Source organism: Lepisosteus oculatus, chromosome 3, assembly GCF_040954835.1.
Source record: "Lepisosteus oculatus isolate fLepOcu1 chromosome 3, fLepOcu1.hap2, whole genome shotgun sequence".
Lineage (NCBI taxonomy): Eukaryota > Metazoa > Chordata > Actinopteri > Semionotiformes > Lepisosteidae > Lepisosteus > Lepisosteus oculatus.
The window spans coordinates 48,111,571-48,132,338 of NC_090698.1; the positions used below are offsets into that span (position 1 = coordinate 48,111,571).

At 38.4% G+C, this 20,768-nt stretch overlaps 2 protein-coding genes across 3 annotated transcripts in view; one reads left to right on the forward strand and one right to left on the reverse strand.

Annotated features, from left to right (window-relative positions):
- ndufaf2 (NADH:ubiquinone oxidoreductase complex assembly factor 2) overlaps nucleotides 1-7,323 on the forward strand; it is a 59,985-nt gene extending 52,662 nt beyond the window's left edge. For both annotated transcript variants that reach the window (XM_015367307.2, XM_006626908.3), the window contains one exon: nucleotides 5,875-7,323. In XM_015367307.2, the coding sequence (XP_015222793.1) occupies nucleotides 5,875-6,126 (252 nt within the window). In that variant the 3' untranslated portion in view covers nucleotides 6,127-7,323. The remainder of the gene's footprint in view (nucleotides 1-5,874) is intronic.
- smim15 (small integral membrane protein 15) lies at nucleotides 6,978-15,650 on the reverse strand. Its single transcript, XM_015367315.2, has 2 exons — nucleotides 15,568-15,650; nucleotides 6,978-8,530 (listed from the first exon to the last, which is right to left on the reverse strand). The coding sequence occupies exon 2, from the start codon at nucleotides 8,501-8,503 to the stop codon at nucleotides 8,279-8,281; it is 225 nt and encodes a 74-aa protein (XP_015222801.1). The 5' UTR covers nucleotides 8,504-8,530; nucleotides 15,568-15,650; the 3' UTR covers nucleotides 6,978-8,278.
- Between the last annotated feature and the right edge of the window lie 5,118 nt (nucleotides 15,651-20,768).

Sequence of the window (20,768 nt, forward strand, 5' to 3'; positions counted from 1 at the left end):
ATTGTTGTCACCATAGAGAAGAAATCTACAGTCATGCTTCTAACATGTTTGAAAATCACAGAAGGATCACAGGCACGTGAAGGGCAACACAGTATTTTACAAGCACTCCTATGCATGGAACCCGACGATGAAACTTCCAAGCAGACTGTAGTCCCACATAGACTCATACTTGTCTGTAAATTCATGGCATAAAGGACTTAAAACTGTTCACCCAAATTCCACCTTCCAGCATAGTTCCCTTCTCAACCCCTGGTGTAAATGCATCTGTCCCATTGTCTCATTTTCGCCTACAAATCTCATATGTCAAAGAGGTTGTTGAAATTGTAATCCCAGAAGGGCTGAGCTAGACTTCCGGGTGAGTGGTTCAGCGGCTGAAAATCATATTCACAAATGACAAAGACCTGTGCACAGGTGTTTTGGCTCAAGTCAGCAGCATATCTTCAGTTAATTCTTCTACTTGATCATCTTTGTCAGGATCCTGGCATGAAACAACCCTGTAATAGTATTTCTGCCTGCTCTACTGTCAGTCATCAGGTATCCATGGATACAGGTCAGGGGGCAATGGGTCTTGAACTAGGTGTCTTGGTATAATTTCTCTTGTTAAGATAAAGGTGGTAAATATTTGCAAATCCTATACTGTATTTCTTCTTTTGAAGTTACCATAAATAAATAGAGATAATACAATTATTTAAGATTTAATCTGATAAACCTGACCATAAACAACCGATGAAGCACCTTTCATGAGCAAATACTTTTTTAGTAGGTTCTGTATTTGCCAAGTTGTCGACAAGTGAAAGTTCAGGTCAAAAGATTCTTTGATCAGTAATACTAATTAAAATCTGGGCAATGTTTGTTAGCCTGGCTTGTATTCTGAAGCAGTGTTCAATACTATCACTGTTCTCGAGAAAATGTTTCCTTGGTCAAAAAATTGATTTACATAAAACCCAAAATTAGTAGGCCAGTCATGGTGCTTTCTGTTTCTCCTCCTCAACTGCAGGCTTGTGGCAGAGAAGAATTTTAAAGTCTGACACATGTTCGGAGATGTCTGTTTCCATTAAAATTGTGAAGACTCTAGCAATTGAATTTGCTCATCAGCGGTTTACCTAGAGACAGTACGAATGAAAAAAGAACATTGAGACCAGTGACAGACACTGGGACCACAAGGTTAAATTACTGGTGCCCGCCCAGCAGCTTTTCTTCTGTGTGCCAACACTTAACAGAATGTACACGCAAGCTCCAGTCCTCTTTTTAACATGATCATTTTCCAGATCCACTTTAAACTATGTATGTCTGCTGCTTTGACCTGCTTTGATGGAAATGAAAGGGAAAATATTCCCGATTCCCATTTTGCTGCATCGTTATGAATGATTTATTTCTGAAAGGTTAGGATCTTTCTTTTGCTGCATCGAACTTACATTATTAGATAAATATATTTATCCACGGAGAGGTGCCTCTGTGGCTAAGGATCTGCGCCTGTGGCTGGAAGGTTGCCGGTTCAATTCCCACAGCCAGCAGAGGAATCCTACTTCGTTGGGCCCCTGAGCACGGCCCTTAACATCAACTGCTCCAGGAGTGCTCTACAATGGCTGACCCTGTGCTCTGACCACAAGCTCTCTCCCTATCTGTGTGTCTGTGTGTCTCATGGAGAGCAAGCTGGGGTATGCGAAAAGACAAATTCCTAATGCAAGAAATTGTAAAGGGTTAATAAAGTGATGTTGTTATTATTATTATATTTGACCGACCATTCAAATTACCTCCCAACATATGTACATTAAGAGCATTCTATGAAGGAATAAAATATTTGGTTTTAAGGTGTTTACAGTGGATGGCACAGCGGAGCAGTGGTTAGCATTGCTGTCTTGCAGCACTGGGCCTTGAGTTGAATTCTAGATATGTGGAGTTTGTAAGTTCTTCCTGTGTTCGCTTGGTTTTCCTCTGGGTGCTCCTATTACCTCACACAGTCTAAAGACATACTGGTAGGTTAATTGCCTTCTGGGGAAAACTGGCCCTAGTGTGTGTGCCCCGAGATGGACTGACATCTCGGCTTTTGTGCCTGTTGCTTGCTGGGATAGGCTCCTCCTCCTCCGGTTTATCCCTGCAGTGGATAAAGCAGGTAGAAAATGGATGGATGCACAGATGTTTACATTCCTTCTTCTAGTGTGATCTTGTGTTACCCACATTCAGGGGCCTGACATATTTTGAACAGATTTTCTTTCATTTCGATAACATGATGCTGAGGCTTAACTCTTATAATGGCTTATAACTCTTATAATGTAAGATCTAAAACGGAATATTGGAATGAAATATCTGAACGTAACAGCTTCACCAAACTGTTCTGAAATACCGCAGATCTAAACTTATTTTTCTGTCTGCTGACATCACTGGATCCCGGCCTGTTTGATGTCAGTCAGCCAGAGTGAAGGGGCGGGGGATGGTGGAGGCTTGAAGGGCGTCTGTGGCAGCTGTCTTGTAGTTTGGGGATCCTCTACCTGTTGTGCAGAGGGTGCTGGGTGGAGAGGATTTCCTGTTTGGGTTCCTTTATTCTCAATTGTTCTTTTAGCAGTTCAGATTCATAAACTTTTTAACACTTTTGTTTTGTTAAGCGCTTTACCGGTGGTCCATGCCAGTTTGACAATTTGGCTTTTGATTAGTCCATTGCTTCATTTCTTTTTTTCCCCCATCTGGGCTTCAGCGCAGTGACCAAAGATACAGGTTTTTTTTTTTCTTGGCATGTAATCAAAGGAACCGTCGGAGAGGTATTGATCGCGATTGTGCAGAGGTTATAAAACTAATGAAAAGAAGGATGGTGAATTTCTGTGGAATTTTCCCCCTCCCACCCATGCGCTTTTTCTTGGTGCATACTGCAATGCTGAAAGAGCAGAAAAAAAGGCCCACCGAGCAACAATAAGGGACTATTTCTGCCACATACACTGTGGTGAAAAGTACGTCCCCCTAAGATTTTATGGTTTAGCATATTTAGATATACTTCACCTTCACCTACTGTAGTCCACACCAAGGCCTAAAAGTACTGTATATAAAACCTTATTGGGGTTTAGTCCAGACCTAAACCACCAGGGATGCTGTGGAGTTGAAGCATTTTGTATTCCTCCCAGGCGATGCAAGAGACTCATCATTTCTTACAAGCCGTGTTTTTCTTTTTAATTTTGATAAAGTAGATTTTTGTGTGTTATTTGTCAAATGAGGTTACTTTTATCAACTATTAGGACTTTGCGAGGACTAGGTGAAGGCTAAATATGTTAAAATCCGTAAAATCATAATGGTATATACTTTTTCACCACCCTGTGTATCAGTTGCCTACAGCTGTTCCTGAAGAGCTAAGTGTTCTAGCCCTTTTTCTGAAGAATGTTTCCTTCGGATCCAGTGGGTTCACTGTAAAATTCTGATATGGCAAAATATATACTTTGCATCCTCGATTTATTCTAAAATTTGCGGATGGATTTTTTTTTCGAATGACTGGGTGTGCACTGCCATAGAGGTTGCAATCATCCCATTCTTTCAGGGCCCATAGTCCTGCAGGTATGCAATACCTGGTTTATCAGGTATCTTTTAATTAGAACTGATTAATCATTTCCCCATGGTATTGTTGCCCAGTTATAATTAGATCAATTAAGCAATTTACAGGCAGTTAGAACAAAATTCAGAATGGATTTGCAGCAACTCTTAAAATCCTATTAATTCTTTAATAAGTTAAGTATTTTCAGGCAGATCTGCATTTGAGTGTGTGATGGATTTGCAAGAACAAAATACTTCTCTAGCCATTACTCAGCGGTCTCAAACTCAGTTCCTAAAGGGCCCAAGTGTCTACTGGTTTTTGTTCCAACTGTGCTTTTAGTTGTATAGCTGGATTAATTATGTAATTAAGTGCATAATTGTAATACTTATAATACAGCTCTTAGGAGTTTTACTGTTAACAGTACCATTAATGAAGATAATGTTTTGAGTAATGAACAGTAAAAGAGTTTAAGAAAAAGACTATAAATGTCTAAAAATATTTAGGTGGTTTAAAGGGACAGAAAAGAGAATCACAGAGGCCCAGTACTTGTTTCTTTTTTTATTTATTGATGTTTTAGCTTTTCCAGATTTTCATCCTTTTTCCCTGAATGGCTTCTAATTATGGAGGTGTGTTAGCACCAATAAATACAAAATACAAAATAAGCCAAAAAAACGATTTAATAAGTCCTAATTCCAAATATTTTTTTTTACTTGTGTTGTCTCTTAGGAAAATAAGGAATTAAGCATTTTTCTAATTAAAAGAAGAACTATTGCCTTGAATGTCATAGATGTTTACGGGTGAACATTTTGAACAACAAAGCAGTAACAGTGATGTAGTACAGCACATTGTGGGAACATGCAAGCATTTAAATGCACTTTCAGACCATCCAAATAACTTTACCACACACAAGTCAAAACTCAGGATGAAAAGAAACCAGAAAGGATGGAGGGAAATTCATTTACCTTAAATATGATCTTAATATCTCAGGGCAGGGTTTTGACACAACATGCTTAAACTGGTGGGACTTGAAACTTGTTGACTGTTTCCTACTGGTTAATTGTGTTGATGGGAATCAAAAGAATTACTCATCGTTTTGCTTGGCACTTCACATTGTGTGACCTTGAAGTGAATGTTGTGGACAGCTTTCAATCCTGTCTTTCTAAGTAAATATGAAGGTTTTCAATTTTTTCCTCTCCTTACCTCTTTGTAGAACTTTTTTTTTTGACAAATTTTACTATCAACAGTGGTTCCTCATTGTCTTCAAACATTGAATAAAGCTTTATAATACCAAATCATTGTAAATTAATTGGTTAGCACAAACAGGACTTAGATTTATATACACACACCACACCTTTATGTCAATATGTTAGACTGCCCCATTGAGAAGAGCACTATGTCTGAATAGAACTTAGCCACAAATATATATTAATTGCATTACTGAAGTGCTTTAACACAGGATAAATTGCTTTTTTCACCTTGTCCAGTTAATTTGTCAAAATTGATACTACTTCTTGTAATAAATTTAATACACAAGTAAGGTGAATTAAATTACATTTAACAATGTCTAAATACCATATAGCTGTTTTGAGTGCAACTATAACTCCATCAGGATAGATCTTTTATTGGGTTCACTGTCATGATATACCACTGGGAAATGGGAAACAACTACATCAAAATAGCTTCCAACAAGCCTTGAGGATTTATGTTATTTCTAAGCTAATTTATAGCAGTCCAAAGCTTAATGCCATCATCTGTCACATAGGTGTAACTGTCCTAACATTCAGAATGCTGACCCTTCAGATTAAAAAATTATAACTGTGCAAAGAATAAAAGTGGCCCTTAAACCTTCCCCATATGTCACTGTACAGTTAGAGGAATTGCTGCCTATGTTCTTTAACCTAAAGGTGTGTTCTTATTCTGAATTATATTGGTCTGTCAAATGTCAGTAGCATTGCATCATTTTTATGTTTCACAATGGTATAAAGTTCCAATTTAAAGATTAGGCATCTCTTATTTTGCCAGAAGGATTTGCTTTCTATACCTCCAGTGCAGGAATCCAATTTAGTCTGGAACAAACTTTCACACAAAAAAAAATAATTTTAAGGTTAATAAAGAAGGTACACAAAGCTGCACCTCACAATGCATCATTCTAAGATGAGTCATGAGGGTGAGACAGTACGGGCTTGTACTAGGCTTTCATCTACATTTAACACTTGGAAGGAGTGCCAGACTGGCTCTGGTATTTCTGCAGGGTAAGGAAAAATCTCCCCTATAGCCCTTCATGAGCATATTCAAGGTTACATGGAGCCCCATTGCTTTTGCGTTACTGAGCTAATCTCACCTTTGTGTTTAATTTGAAGGAGCTACTGAAAAACGAACGCTACAGGGATGACATCAAAGCCCGTGCCAAAGAAGTGGCAGACAGGGAGATGGCTCTTCGAGTCGAGGAGCAGGAGGAAGGGCTGGTGGCTCGGCCAGCACAGGTTCAGATTAAAGGACACGCCTCAGCCCGGCGCTTTGAGCTGACTGGGCCCAGCGAAGACCCTACCAGTACAGCCAACACCTTTGAGCCTGGGTCCTGGAAGCCCTCTGGGGACAACACCAAGTCATAAGTCGTGCCGTGGAATGGCCATAATGACTGTGAATGAAGAAAACGAATCCTAAAATGTATTCAGCTCTTCTAATCACCGCCACTAGGGTGAAAGGCTCTCAGATTTCAGAAAAGTGCACTGCTCCAAAAAGTAAAAAATGCAGTTAAATAGACGTCAAAAACTTTGCATGTTGTGTCACATTGTCACTTTATTACTGCAAAGTGAACTAACTTAATATTAGTTTGTTCACTTTACATAGGGTATATTAATGTTTATTAATATTATAATGAGCATATTTCTTCGTCATGTTACTCTTATTAAATAGCTTCTTCCTTCCGAAGGATTTCTCATGTTAAATGTCTGTGGAAATCTATGAAACGTTTCGATTTAAGGAGATCATTTTAAAAATGAGTAAACTGACCTGTTGTCTTTGTGATTCAGCCAGACCCTCTTGCTGTTTTAATCTAAAATTGTTCTAAAACCATTGTTTTCAAAGTTCTTCAGGTTGTGGGGCCTCGAAAGTGATGCACTGTTCCGCTCGAGAGACCGTGAAGAAAAGAAACTTGTTTTAATTATGAGAAAATGTTTAAGTGGATTTAGACTTTATTTAAATAAACCTAGGCTGTATTTAAATACGTTGGAGATAACGGCATATACTCAGGTCAATCTCTTGATTTTCTGGGCTGTTAAGGAAAGTGGGCATTTGCTAGAGCTGTCAGCAGTTCCTCACGTGCTGAATCCCGCACTGCTGGTTCAAGAGGAACCACTCTTATCAACAGCACCGCCTTCGCACAGGTGTACAGCAACACCCGCGTGCCCTCGGAAATTCACACCAACCAGTGCCTCTGCTCGGCTCGAAAATAAGGAATGGCTTGTTCTTTGGAGACAACTTGTCTTTTATTCTGAGCAACCCAGCAATAGCTGTCTTGCAATAATGCGACAGTTGCTACAGGCACCTGTTTTAAAAAAATACAGATACAGAAAAAGATATGGGGCCAACAAGTGACACAGATAAAAAAACATGTTTCTAACATGAAGCTGAAAAATATCATTAACCTAGGAAATTGATTTATTATGATTCTTTAGGCATATTCAGAACAAAAACATGACATCCGAAGTAAATCTTAATACTGAAATGTACACGTAGGTGGTGACGGTTTTCAATTATGTACTCTGGATATTATAAGAATTCTGGTGCTGATTAAATTCATATCACTGTTTCAGTATTCTTCATTTGGTAACCACAGCTGTAGCGTTTTGAGTTTTTGATAATTCGTAAAAGTTGACTCTTCACCACTTAGCAGATTATTAATTAAAATCATAAGTGTTCCATTCATATGATGTTAACAAGTATTTACAAAATCCTCACTTTACTATTAAAATTTTAAACTATTAACTGATTTTATATATTTCTTGTTTTTCTTGTTGGGCATCCTGTAAAGAGTAAACTGTCAATTTGCCAGGGATTATTAAATTAAATCATAGGCTACACAAATCTCTGAAAGCCCAGCCTCCTGCTTTAATTTTTTCCACTTATATTTATCAAGAGCCCAGTTGTTTAGAATGTATGTAAAGGATAAAGACAAGAGTGATTAAAAAATAAAGGAATCTGATAGAAGAACATCTGGAAAGGTATTGCAAATTAACGCAATATTGTTTTAAAGCATTTGAAACTTGGTCAGACAAAAGACCAGTTTTCTCCCCAGTTACTAAAGAAACGGGTGCGGTCTGTCACAGTACAAGGAACGCATTCTGAAGAGTAGCAAATGGGATGCAATGCAAAACAGAAGATTGTAGATCTTTGCAAACTGAATTTTACAAAAACATGTTAATGGTTAAAAAAAGCCAGCAGGTGACATACTGTAGTAACAGAAACACACAACTGGATATTATCACAATAGATGGTGACAGTGTTCAATGACAGGCTACAGCATAATACACACTAATTATTATGGTAGATTGCTAGTGATTAATAAATTCAATTTTATATTTGCCCCCGCCCCCACCCACTTCCCAGTCATTAACTTTGCTACCACAGCTCAAGGAACTGCTGGGTTTCTAAGTGTTGCTAAACGTCTCTTGTAAAATCTGTACAAAGAACGAGACTCCTTTATGGAAGGAATTGGAATCAAAGTTGTAGAAATGTGCCGTTGTTTTGCCCTTCCCAAGTCTCTCAGTCTTTCTTTGACCTCTTTGCTTTTGCAATGTTTTCTTGACGTTTTTGTTTCTTCTTTTGTTCTCGATCTCTGGCCTCAATCATTCTTGCCAGCTTCCATGACAACACTGCACTGGCTATGAATAGTGGAGTTAGAGCCAGGATCACAGTGGTGAGGAAGCCATAGGGGTCTTTGGCAGCCCACTCAACAATGTACTCTGCCCAGGCTTTTACGTCAAACATTGTTCTCTGAGATCCTCCAATCAACACCTAGAAAACAAAATCCTATAGTTTAGTGCATTTAAAATCTGCATACAAGGAGAGCATTCATTCTGCACAAACAACAGACGCAAAAACCTGGATATGCAAATGATCTGATCAACTTTTAAAGACACCAAACAAGTACAAGAACTTACATTAAAATATCTTTTATGAACTGTGTTTGTATTAAGGAAACAGTCTGGATAAACAAGTTTGATTTCTCAGCATGTAAGCAACAAAATAATAGTTCCATACCTGTATCACAAACACACCAAAATCAACACTGTTAATAGTGTTAAACACCGTCTGAAAGAATGTTAGTTTCGTTAGTTTATGATTACAAATTCCTTTACCCAATCCTTTACTCACCAAATCATAAATCATAAAACAGTTTGCCAATTCCAAAATTACAGGTGTTTAAGAAAGCATCCTTCATGTTCTTTGCCCAGTTCTAAATATTTAGCTGTATATTCATTTTTTACATCAAAAATACTATATTATATAAGTAGTAACAACTTTTAGGAAATATTAATAGAACTACACTTTCTTATTCTGGTACTTATAATAGATAATGCTGCCACATTTCAAATCAATTGTACCATCTGGAGAGCATACAAACCTCAATAGAGAAAAAAAAAGTTCACTTTTCCCACTTTTTTACTGTTACAATAACCTGTAGTTAACGAGTTAAGCATCAATTAAGCAATACAATTGAAGCAACTGTCATGGACTGAAGGTAAAATAAAGTAGGACAGAGGTTCTGAACTCCATTTCTTGTGGAAACTGAATCTTCTTGAGTTTGTGCCAATCAAGCTCTTCATGGTTAAGTGAAAGTCATTATCTCTTGCTCTGTAGTAGATAGAGAACTTCCAGAAACCCTCCAGAAGCCATAAGGATTCCAGCCCATAGATATTTTCTCCTGCTTTTGTGGCCATGAGTGTAGGTTTTAGCAATGAGCCAGTTTGGAACAAGCACAGAGTCAAAGGACAGAATCACTACCAATACAATGCTGTGATAGAGGGCTTATCTACATATTCCTACATATTTTACAAGACTGAACAGACAAATGCCAAACAAAAACAAAGCAGCCCTAAGAAAGCGGTATTGTCATTGTTCTCTGAAAGCTTCATCACAATTAAACCATTTTTCAAAGAAGACAAATTAATCATCTTTAGCATGGTTTGTTTAAAGCCAATACTTTAGTGCAGTAAAAGACTGCAGGAACATCAACATACAGTAGCTGTTCAGTCTGCAGAAAGGTCAGGCCTGATTCAGCTGAAGAAATGAAATGTGCTTGAGTGGAAATCCAATTCAAGTATTCATTTAAAATGTAGCTGGATGTGAACAATCAAGAGTGTGGTGTCAAAAGTCAGAGGTTGATCGAGAGCTGATTTACTGTAGAAATTCATTATTCACAGAGGCCTACAGATTATAATAATCACTGTAATGATCCACCTATTTCACTGGGTACATGAGCTACAGCTGAAGATTTTTATTACACAATTATAAAACACTTTGCAAAAAAAATAGTTTTCACAATTATAAGTACTGTCACAAGGTGTACAGCAGTAATGAAAATTTCAATTAAGTAAAACAGTCGTATTTACTTTTTTACATTAACTGTGTCAACAGAGGGCCAAAAATGAAAAATAAAATATGTAACCTGCATGAGAAGAAAGAATTTGCAGTAAAGGTGTCGAGAGTGAAATTGCTCCTCATGCTTAATGCCTGAGACAGCACTTCACAGGTGTGACATCTGCAGCACATGGGAGATGCTCTGCTGACACACTGGCAAACACAGGTCTGTTTAGAATAGATGATAGCTGGGACAGCGCTGTAAGTACTCGTCAGTTACAAATAAAGTAGCATGTATTTGCCTTGATTCAATTACAATGGCAGCAGAATTGCAATAAGACATATATAATGTTGGAGAAGTTACTTTTGAAAAGTAGTCCCAAATTTGTTATACATTAAAAACATAACTGTTCAATTATTACTCTGAAAAAAGTAACATTACTTATGAAATTACATTACTGCGCCTGTGGCTGGAAGGTTGCCGGTTCAAATCCCGCAGCCGGCAGAGGAATCCTACTCCGTTGGACCCCTGAGCAAGGCCCTTAACCCCAACTGCTCCAGGGGCGCTGTACAATGGCTGACCCTGCGCTCTGACCCCAAGCTTCTCTGCCTGTCTGTGTCTCATGGCGAGCAAGCTGGGGTATGCGAAAAGATAAATTCCTAACGCAAGAAATTGTACAGGGCTAATAAAGTGATCTTATCTTAGTTCAGGTGGGTAGCTGTGAAAGCGTGCATAGGCAGCAAAGGAAGAAGTAAGAGGTTTATTCCAGGCTGAAAAGAGAAGGAAGACAACACAACGTTTCGGCCTTGGAGCCTTCTCCAGCTGTGAGGAGGAAAACATTGTGTTTTGTTACTTCTCTTTTCAGCCAGGAATAAACCCATTACTTGTCCCTCATCTTATCTTGATTTATCCAGTACGGCTGTGTGCTGGGAAGTGCAAAGCCTGCGTCTGTTCACTGCTCTCAGAACAGGTTGGCCAAACATTGCAGGTCTTGCCATCCTGAAACCACAATCCTGCACAGGTTTCACTACAACAACATCAAATCCTTATTGATCTATTTTCAATTTAAGGCTCGATTGGATTAAAACATTTTAAACTGGTTCGTTTCAATTCTGAAGCGAACTAAAGATACCATGATGAAAAGTCCCACTCAAAAGTCAGTTTAATATAGGCGGTAATCCATTGTCAATATTGTATTCTTACATCACCTCAGAATCATCACCAGAAAGGCACTGTTATAATACTGTTGGGCTTATTTGTTTGTGTTCATAGGATACCACTTTGCAATACTTTTTAACTAATGCATATTAAATAATTCTGAAAAGAAAGAATTTTAAATGAAAATGCAAACACACGCAAGTCAGAGAGGCAAAATCCAGGAAGTTTCATCTCGTCATTCTTAAATCGTCACTGCCTACAAAAACTTGGAATATTTTCATTCTGACCACTGAAAGCAGGCGGGCTGTTCCAGTGAATTGTCTAAATATCATTTAAAATGAAAATATCAACACACCAAAACACACAAAGACCACAGTCAACCATTCCTGACTTAATTCATTTACCCAACGGATTAAAGCTGATGAATTCCAAGGCTTTACAGAGTGACGATTTGAGGATGAACCTCAGAAACCCTGTTGGATTGTAGCCTCCAGCACTAGGATGGCCACCCCTGTACTGTGAGGTCCAGCTAAAGTGAAGAAGGTATTTGACACAATCACAGCTTATCTGAGGGCACTATGTTCCAATTTTATGCATCGGACCTTTGCTTAGGAAAGCAGAGAGAACATTTAACAGAGATGTTTTCTTTGCCTGCTCAAATTTCTCAGGAAGCCCACTTATTAAAGACACTAGTTTCACCAGACTACTTTTCAGTCAACATAATGCAGCATGTATGCTCATGTGATTTTTACTTCCATAGTAAATGCATGTTTTTCACTGTAGCAGATTGGTGTTTTCTGATTTATTTTAGGCCTATTAAAAGCTGAAAAAGTCAGCTTAAGAACTACTTTACGTTTATACTTTATATTACCTGTCTGCAAAAGGAACTGCTACAGCTGTCATAAAATGGGATCTTATTACAGTTACATGTAACTAGTTACATATTACTCCGATACTATCTATAAATTACCCAATTCAAACATGAAACAATGTTCCTTTTTTAGTCCTGTACATAGAAGACTATGATCCAAGATCCAAGTATTCAAAATCCTCAAGAGCACTGACAAAATCCAATCAGATTCTTCAAAATGAACAGTGAAACACAAACCAGAGGGCGCAAGTGAAAACTATGTGGCAGTCCATTTGACAGTGAGAGTAGGAGGCACTTCTTCACCGAAGGATTGTGGGAGACAAACTGACCAGACATGTTTTGACACTGAAATGCTGGTTTTCTTCAAGAACCAACTTGGCGAGGCCCTTGCCTCAATTAATTACCAACTACCAAATGTGTTCAACTGGACAAATGGCTCCCTCCCATCTGGAATCTGTTTTTAAGTCAATCGGGTTATTCTGTAACCATTTTCCTCCAGACATTTTTCCACTTTGCCCGACACTGAAAAAAATAAAACCCTGGTTATCAAAAAAAATAGAAATCTGAATTTCCCAAAACCCTTTCACAAAGCAACACACCACAGAAAACGAATGTTACATCTGTGTATAAATAGCTTCAGATAAACTGCGAACCTGTCACCAACCTGGCGGTTTCAGACAGCATCCTCCTCTAACAGCACCCTGCTGCTGAGCAACTGTCATCAGGTGTTGCTTTGAGGGGGGAAGGGCTGCTTAAACACTGCAGTCTTGGAAAGAGACTGCAATTAGAACTACACTACAGCAGCCAACGTAAGTCGCTTAATGTATATTATGAGGCGTTTCAGTCTCAAAGCCAACCTTTAGTCAGAAACACCCATTCTCTCTCACACACAAAACTGTGTAAAATGAAATTCTTTTGTATAAGGATCAGAACCCATTCTGGATTCCGTATTAGCCTTAAAATCCTAATGTAACATTACATATGCATGACATTTATATTATCTAGATTACCTTACACAAACCGTAGCTGTGCAAGAACAATTGCTGGTATCTGCTGGTATCTATTAAACAATGCTGGTATCTGATCTGCGCTTTCTTGTCTAACATTACAGCATGCAAACATTTTCTGTGGGTATGTATGAGATGGCAGCATCCATCCTGCTACATTTTCTCATTTCTTTGATGCAAGTAACTTGAAGTGCTTTCAGATAAGATGGTTTCCTGGCAGCCACATCCTCCCTCAGATCTATTCACATTTCACTTGGATTCAGCCCAGGCCTGCCTATCCAGCAGCCTTCATCCTCTTCATCTGCTGACTTGAGCAAGCACTTCAGATTACTGCCAATTTGGAACGGGAGCCACTGTACATCCAATGGCAAGACAGCCACCAGGTATGATTAATCCGTAATTTTTTGTTTTGGCATTTAATGTTCCTTTAATCAAACAAAGCTCCAAACAGTTCAAACATTCAGTATGACTGAACCATCTCTAAAATACCAGCCCAAGTACAATCCATGTCTCGTTGTAGGCTTTTCCTTTGTCTCCTCATGAACTGGAGATCCTGCTTTAAAATAAGTTCCAATTAGAAGATTTTGTAAAAGTACCGAGCAGGCTTGTCAGCTAACATTCTGGCATATGTACCGTACCCACACAATACGCAATCAGTCAGAATGCCAGGCCAATCGGAACACATGTACCACAACATTTTTTCACAGTTATTCCGATTTTGTAATAGTATACCATTAAGGAGCCATAGTTTTGAAACGGCATTCTGCTATACTATAGGTACCCACTTCTCAGCTTAGCTCAGTGAATAAAAGTAGTTCATGTTCCCAGTTACACTGCAAGGTGTTCATTGCAGAAACCACAACCACAGTAAAAAATAAACCTGCACAGGTAAGGAGAGGCACCTTACTGGAGCCAAGCTTTATGAGGATGGAAAGAATTTGCAGAAATTACAACTAGCCGCTACAAATTTAAACATAAAACATACACACTGTCCTTTTTACCCTTACCAGTGATGTAGAGCTCAGTATCTATTTACATCCCACTTTTTTCTAATTAAAATTCCTAGTGCTGAAATCATTTTTAGCAGCCTCGCAGACAGCTAGTCAAGACTTAAAGCAGAAGACTATAACTGGACCTCAAACAAATGATTAAAAGCTTTGCACCATCCAGGCAACACAGAAAACACCTTTAAATAGACCCAGGTGTCAAACAACCTAAGAACAGAATACCCCTTGAGAGACAGAATTAAACTTAATAAAATCACTTTTTTCCAGCACAGTCCACTCGTTTTCCAACCAGCCTTTAACTATTTAACCTGAAGTCAAGTTATTTAGGTGTCTCTTATTTAGCAATGGTAGGAGCTGCCAATTTAAAAGACGCACTATCGGAAACAAATTTTCCTGATATGCATAATTACTTGAATACAACAGTTTAACAATAAACTATTACTTTTTTTCCAATTCTACCAAGAACTTCTTTTTAACATAACTGTTGTATCGGTTAACTAATATTTCATATTAATAGGTGTAACATACTGTACTCTATGCAAAGGAATGTCAAACCGGTGTAATAACCTCGCATGCTATACCGTTTTTATTAAATTATGCTAAGCTACAACTTCATAGAAATTGTCACGTTACACCATGTACATCTGCACTAACTGTTCGCAGACTATTACTCATTTCCGAGGTGATGACGAATTTAAACAAAATGCCTCGTACGGAGAGGTTTCTTCTGTCGCCCAGAAAATGGTTTACAAAACCTTCCCTACACAAAATAACGTAAATGTCCCAGAAAACGGCGGCAGGTGTCTTTAAAGTGTATTATTTTCCTTATCTTTTAGCAAAAATCCAAGTAGTTCAAAGGGGACCCATATGCAAACTAACAATGCAAGGAAGTTCACAAATGGGATAATTGTTGTTTTCAAGCATAGTTCTATTTTTAATAAACTTTGCATTTGTCAAGACGTAGAAGCACAGTTAAGCAAATTACTACATTGACACAAGAACCTAACCACTCTGAAAATAAACTCGTTTAGTGTGGTGGATTCTGGACCGGAGACCTGTTCTATGACCGAAACTTAAAGGCTTTAACTTAGTACGCCTTTACTTTCTGGACCAATCACAGCACCCAGCAGTTTTCTCTACAACCTGTAGATTGAGTTCGAACAAGAGCTCTATAAACGATTTTCTCATATTGCAGATCTCTTTTTATAGAAATATCTGGCATTAAAACCCCTTCCACAATCACACCTTTCGGCCCTAGAAACGCTTCCTGATTATCGGCTGCACATCGTGTATCGGTCATCACAAAGCCTTTAATCCACGAACACAAATTAAACCCCATCCACTGTTACATTTCAGTAAAATTATCGTTAATCAATACATTATGCTCCATGGGGAAACAAATAAAAGAAAATATTAAACTTAGTCACCTAACAAAGCACAAGAACAAATCCCGCTGTCCCACCTCAGCAATGACTGAAAGTTGGCAATTTATATTTGCGTCATCCTTCCCTCCACCCTACATCTGATCTCCAACTGCACTATGGGAATTGTAGTTTTCTTCTTCATTTTTTTAAATCCCAAATATGATTTACAGCATGTAAGGGTATATTAGCGAAATAAATAACTTTCGTATTTTAAAATTCCATAGTCTAAAGGACGATTCACATTGAAGACTGGAATATAATTAAGGATTTTAACAGAACTAAGTGGAAACTAAAATCTCATATGAAGATATTCGTTATTAATAATTAATAACTCTCTGCAGTGACATAGCATAATTCATTGCAGTGAATATCAAGGCACATTATCAACCAGCGAAAGTGCAGCCATATTGTACCCTTTAGCGTAACTACACAGCTTTTAAGGTAGACTTAAGTTGAACTCAGAAAATCCAAATTATGCCTAAAACAGAATTTAGACAAGAGTTAAGATCCATATCTTATGAACAGTGCCGTGGACTCTTTAATGACCAGGTAGTGACATTGGTTTAATGTCTCAACCAAAGGACAGCACCACCCACAACAGTGTCCTTAGTATACTGGGGCACTCGTTGGGAAATATGGACCAGAGGGAAGAGTGCCATCTACTGGTCCACCAATGCAACTTCAACCAGAATCATGGTTTTCACTGGAGAAGAAGTCTCTGCTCCCAGTATTGACCAAAGTGTAGCCTACAAGCTGGTAATGCTGGTGCATAATATGTGTTACATACAGTACAGTAAGACAGTAATGCTTACTATTAAGAAAAATAGTACTATATTGGGTGAGGATCTCAGTTCTGTTATACAGATTTCTAATTCAATGGCTTGAAACTGAAATAATAAATAATCTTTTCTCGTCAACAAGAGGATCAAACACCCAGGGTGAGAGAGCAGTGAGACAACCAGTGCAACTACAGCCACACAATTACATTTTGAGATGTACTTTAATTACGTCTCATCCAGTCTCTTCTTGAACAAAGACAGAGTTTTATTTTCAGCAACATCACTGGACAGCTTGTTCCAGACTCCCACAACCTTTTGTGTAAAGATCTGCCTCCTGTTCTCTATTTTAAATGCCCATCCCTGTAGTTTGCAATTGTGTTTTTTTTTCTGCTTCAAGTTTCACTATTGATTCAGATTAAGTCCACTGGGTGGACTTTCCCAGTGCCCTTGAGTAATTTGATTACTTGAATCAGGTCTCCTTGTCTCTGTTCAAGACCCAAAAGATTATTTTAGTCTCTCAGTGTAGCACTTTCTTTTGTCTGGGAAGTCCTTTGCGTCTGGTTGGTCTTTTCTGGCCTGATTCCAAGTCAGCAATATATTTTGTATCTTGTTGATCAAACCTGTACACACAGCTTTCACACGCATCTAGCTAATATTGTATGTTCTGCTTGCATTTTTTATTACTTCTCCAGTGTCTAGAAAATTAAAAAATATGTGTGTAAGTACCCGTTTCAATTTTCGGTTTCCAGTTTTATATTTGTAGTTTGTACCTACACATTAACACTTTGCACTTGTCCATTTTAAATGTCACCTGACAGGTTTTGGCCCTGAATTAACTAAATAAAAGCACTGAAGCCACTGTTGAATGGGAATCACAGTGATCTTTGTAGGAATGTCTGGGGTTGATTAGCTATTAGCAACTGAACTTCCTTCTATTCATCCATTTCATAATTGTTTTATCAAACCTAAGGTCACGGGGGAGCTGGAGCCTATCCAGGCAAGCAACAGGTGCAAGGCAGGTATGCCCTAGATGGGACGCCAGTCAATTGTGGACACACTCAAACCAGAGCCAATTTTCCCACAAGCCAATAAACCTACCAGCATGTGGGAGGAAACTGGAGCACCCACACACCTGAACACAGGGAGAACATGCAAACTCCACGCAGCCCGGTAATTGAACCCAGGCACGAGCCACTGAACGTTTGTTCTTTGTATGATATATCAGCTTGCTTTAACAAAGTTTCGATTATGAGTATAAAGTAGCACAGAGTATTGAATTTTAAACATTGAATAGGCTGTGATTTGGGTTCTGCAGATTTTTCATTTGAGTTGTGAAAAGGCAAAACCAAAACTCTGAAATGAATAAATGTAAAGGCCTCTGCTTGATCGAGGGTGTTAACTCTTGTCCCCAGGTGTATGCAGCTGAATGTGTTAGAGTGGATTTCCTGCGGCTCTCGATTACTTAGCTCTATTCTAGATTCAGCATCTGTCTCCAGCAACAGGTCATCTCAGGCTGTCACTATTTATTAGAGTTATCTCTCTCAAGGCTAAGTTTCATATTTCATGTGTAGCATTGTGAATACCTGACCATATCATCTGTAGAATTGTGAATACTTGATCATATCATGGCAAGTAAGTAGAGGAGGGTGACTTCAACTGTAGCATTTGTCTGCAACATTTACAAGGAGACATGCCATATAAATTAGCTAATTTCAAAAAGGGAAACATTTCTTCAGAACATTTGAATCACTGACACCATTTCCTTTCATTACACACCAGTGTTAAATGGTGGAACATTTAAGGATAGTAGCTGTTCTTTACTCCTTTGCTGCTACTACCTTTAGACCATCAAGAAGGAGTGAGTTCTTTGCATGCTCTGCTCAGAGGCATGATTGCTATGGAGTTACCCAACAGGTAAAGGCACAGACCGATCTCTATGGTCATTTAAATTTTAGTACTCTGGATACTCTGATCTCTATGATCACAGGTCCAAACCTGTGATGTGTCACTAGTCAGCTATGACTGATTTTCCTGAAGTTGAGGCAGGTAATAGGCTGAGCTCCACTGAGATCTGGGGTGGGTTTAGTTGGTCAGGACTCTCAGTTTCACAGCAACTCCTGTCGTGTAACAGGGACTTGTGTCTTCTCCAATCAGCACTGCATCTCCAGTATGGTGTTCAAAAGTGAATGGGTTGAAGGTGCACGAGTCTGTCTACTGTTCCTCATTTACAACTGAGGAAGGTTGTGGGAATTGTGGTTCAGTGCCAAGATGCAAAAACCATATGGGCATAGCAAAGGGCAAATGGCAATTCTGATTTATAAATAAAAGAATTGAAAGAAGTCACCTTTGACCCAGAAAGACATAGACCATAATCCAGGTCTTAAACCTATCTAACTCAAAGGCATACAACCCCAAGAAGAGTTCAGCCAACTGGGAAAGACTGCTTGGTCAATCCTGGGCACATTTGGCCTAACGAGATAACTTTGACTTGAATATGGACCACAGAGATGAAACTGTGCTCTGAAAAGAGCCTTCACTGGCTTAATCATTCAGGAGCAGGAGGGATAACGGATCAAAAGAAGTTGCTCATTCCCAGGTTTTGACATCCATCCACCTATTTTCAAGCTTCTTCATCCAATTCAGGGTCACAGGGGAGCTGGAGCCTATAGTGGGTACACCCTGATTGAGTCGCCAGGGCACACACAGAGACAAACAAGCACTCACTCACACCAGAGCCAGTTCTCCCAGAAGCTAATCAGTTGGTCTGGACAGTGGGAAGACAGCAGAACACCTTGCGGAAATCCATGTGAACATGGTAAGAACATTTAAACTCCACAAAGATATTACCAGAGGTCTGGAATTAAACCCATGGCTCCAGTGGCACGAGGCAGCAATGATAATCACTGCAGCACTGTACTTCTGTGCCCTAGTAATAATTTCTTAGACCTAGACAAGTAAGATTACGTAAGACATTGAACTCAAGAAAGAATGAAGACTTTTCAGATATTACTTTCATTAATATTTCAACCAATAGTTAAACATTCTGTGAAAGACAAGTTAATGAATTTCACATGAAGCCTATTAAAAAACGCACTTTTAATTTTTTCTTAGTATTTGGTAAGGAAAGCTTTTTTCCCCTTAAAGCTACAATTGTGGAGAATTCCAAGTTGCTGACATGATATGATTAAGTTACAATCTCCAAATGTTAGACACCCATCTTTTCGTTGTTGTCTGGAACAAAGAAGCACATTTGTAAATGAAGTTGTGACGGAATAGAAGTGACAAATTTCAGTTCCAAATGACTTGACTTCCTTCTGCTGCAAATTGAACCAGATGGGACCGAGATGATAACTCCAGACAGGCCATTGATTGAAAGAGTGCCCAGAGTTCTGTAGCATTTTTATATGAATAGTCAAAAACTGACTTATATTCTGCCTTGTCTGAAACATGACAGTAACACAATATTTTAACACAATACTTTTCAAACATCTCATGTCTCTGGTTTCCTTCAAAGTATCCAATACTAATTATGTTCCTTTGGAGCTCTGAGGCAGGCAGGCATTGTAATGAAATATTCCAGAAACACCAGACAATGTAAAAAATATGCTGAAAACATGAGGCCATACACAAGCCATATATATGAGGCTATTTTACATTTCCCTGCTTTTACGCCATTGTCCTTATGTGATTGTGGACGTAAAATTCTCTGATTTTATGTCAAAAGGACGTAAACTCCTCCCTGAAAACAGTGAGGTTTTCGAGTGGAGTCCAGAGCCCACTGCATAAAAAATGTCAAATTCCTAATAAAACCATAGATATATATTGCTGTACTGCTGTATTACTTTATAACTGTATGTGTTTGAGATGCAAATGTATTTTTTCTATTCCCTGACTTAATGTCCTCTTAACAGAAAGCACACACAATTATGAAGAAAATTTCGAGAAGCGCAAAAAGACTACGATGCAAGGTAAGCTAAATATAAGTAATCTTACTCTATACATTATGAAGATTCTTTACTTATTATATGTACATAACAATATTATACTTTACATAGAAGTTGAATTTAAAATGATTTTTGTTGTATGTTACTTTCATCTTTGTGTTTACTACACCTACATGATGCACTATACCATCTTGTGCATGTTTCTAAAACATTTCAAATAAGGTCGAATTACATTTAAGAGCTCAAGTGCTCAGAAAATGTGAATGTTCTATTTATACACAGAAAACATGAATGTACACAATGGTAACCTTACTTCGTCATGACCTGGTCCCTATTACAGTTGAAATACATACACTTAGCATTGTCCAGGGAGTATTTACATCATCCCCACTCCCATTAACCCCTATTTCCATTATTTCTTATGAGAAATAATTCCAGTCTTAACATCTTTTTTTCATAAATGTTAAACCAGAGCCCCCGG

What these genes read in the sequence shown, in the direction of transcription:
- smim15 (XM_015367315.2), bottom strand. Translation starts at nt 8,503, where the DNA reads ATGTTTGACGTAAAAGCCTGGGCAGAGTACATTGTTGAGTGGGCTGCC.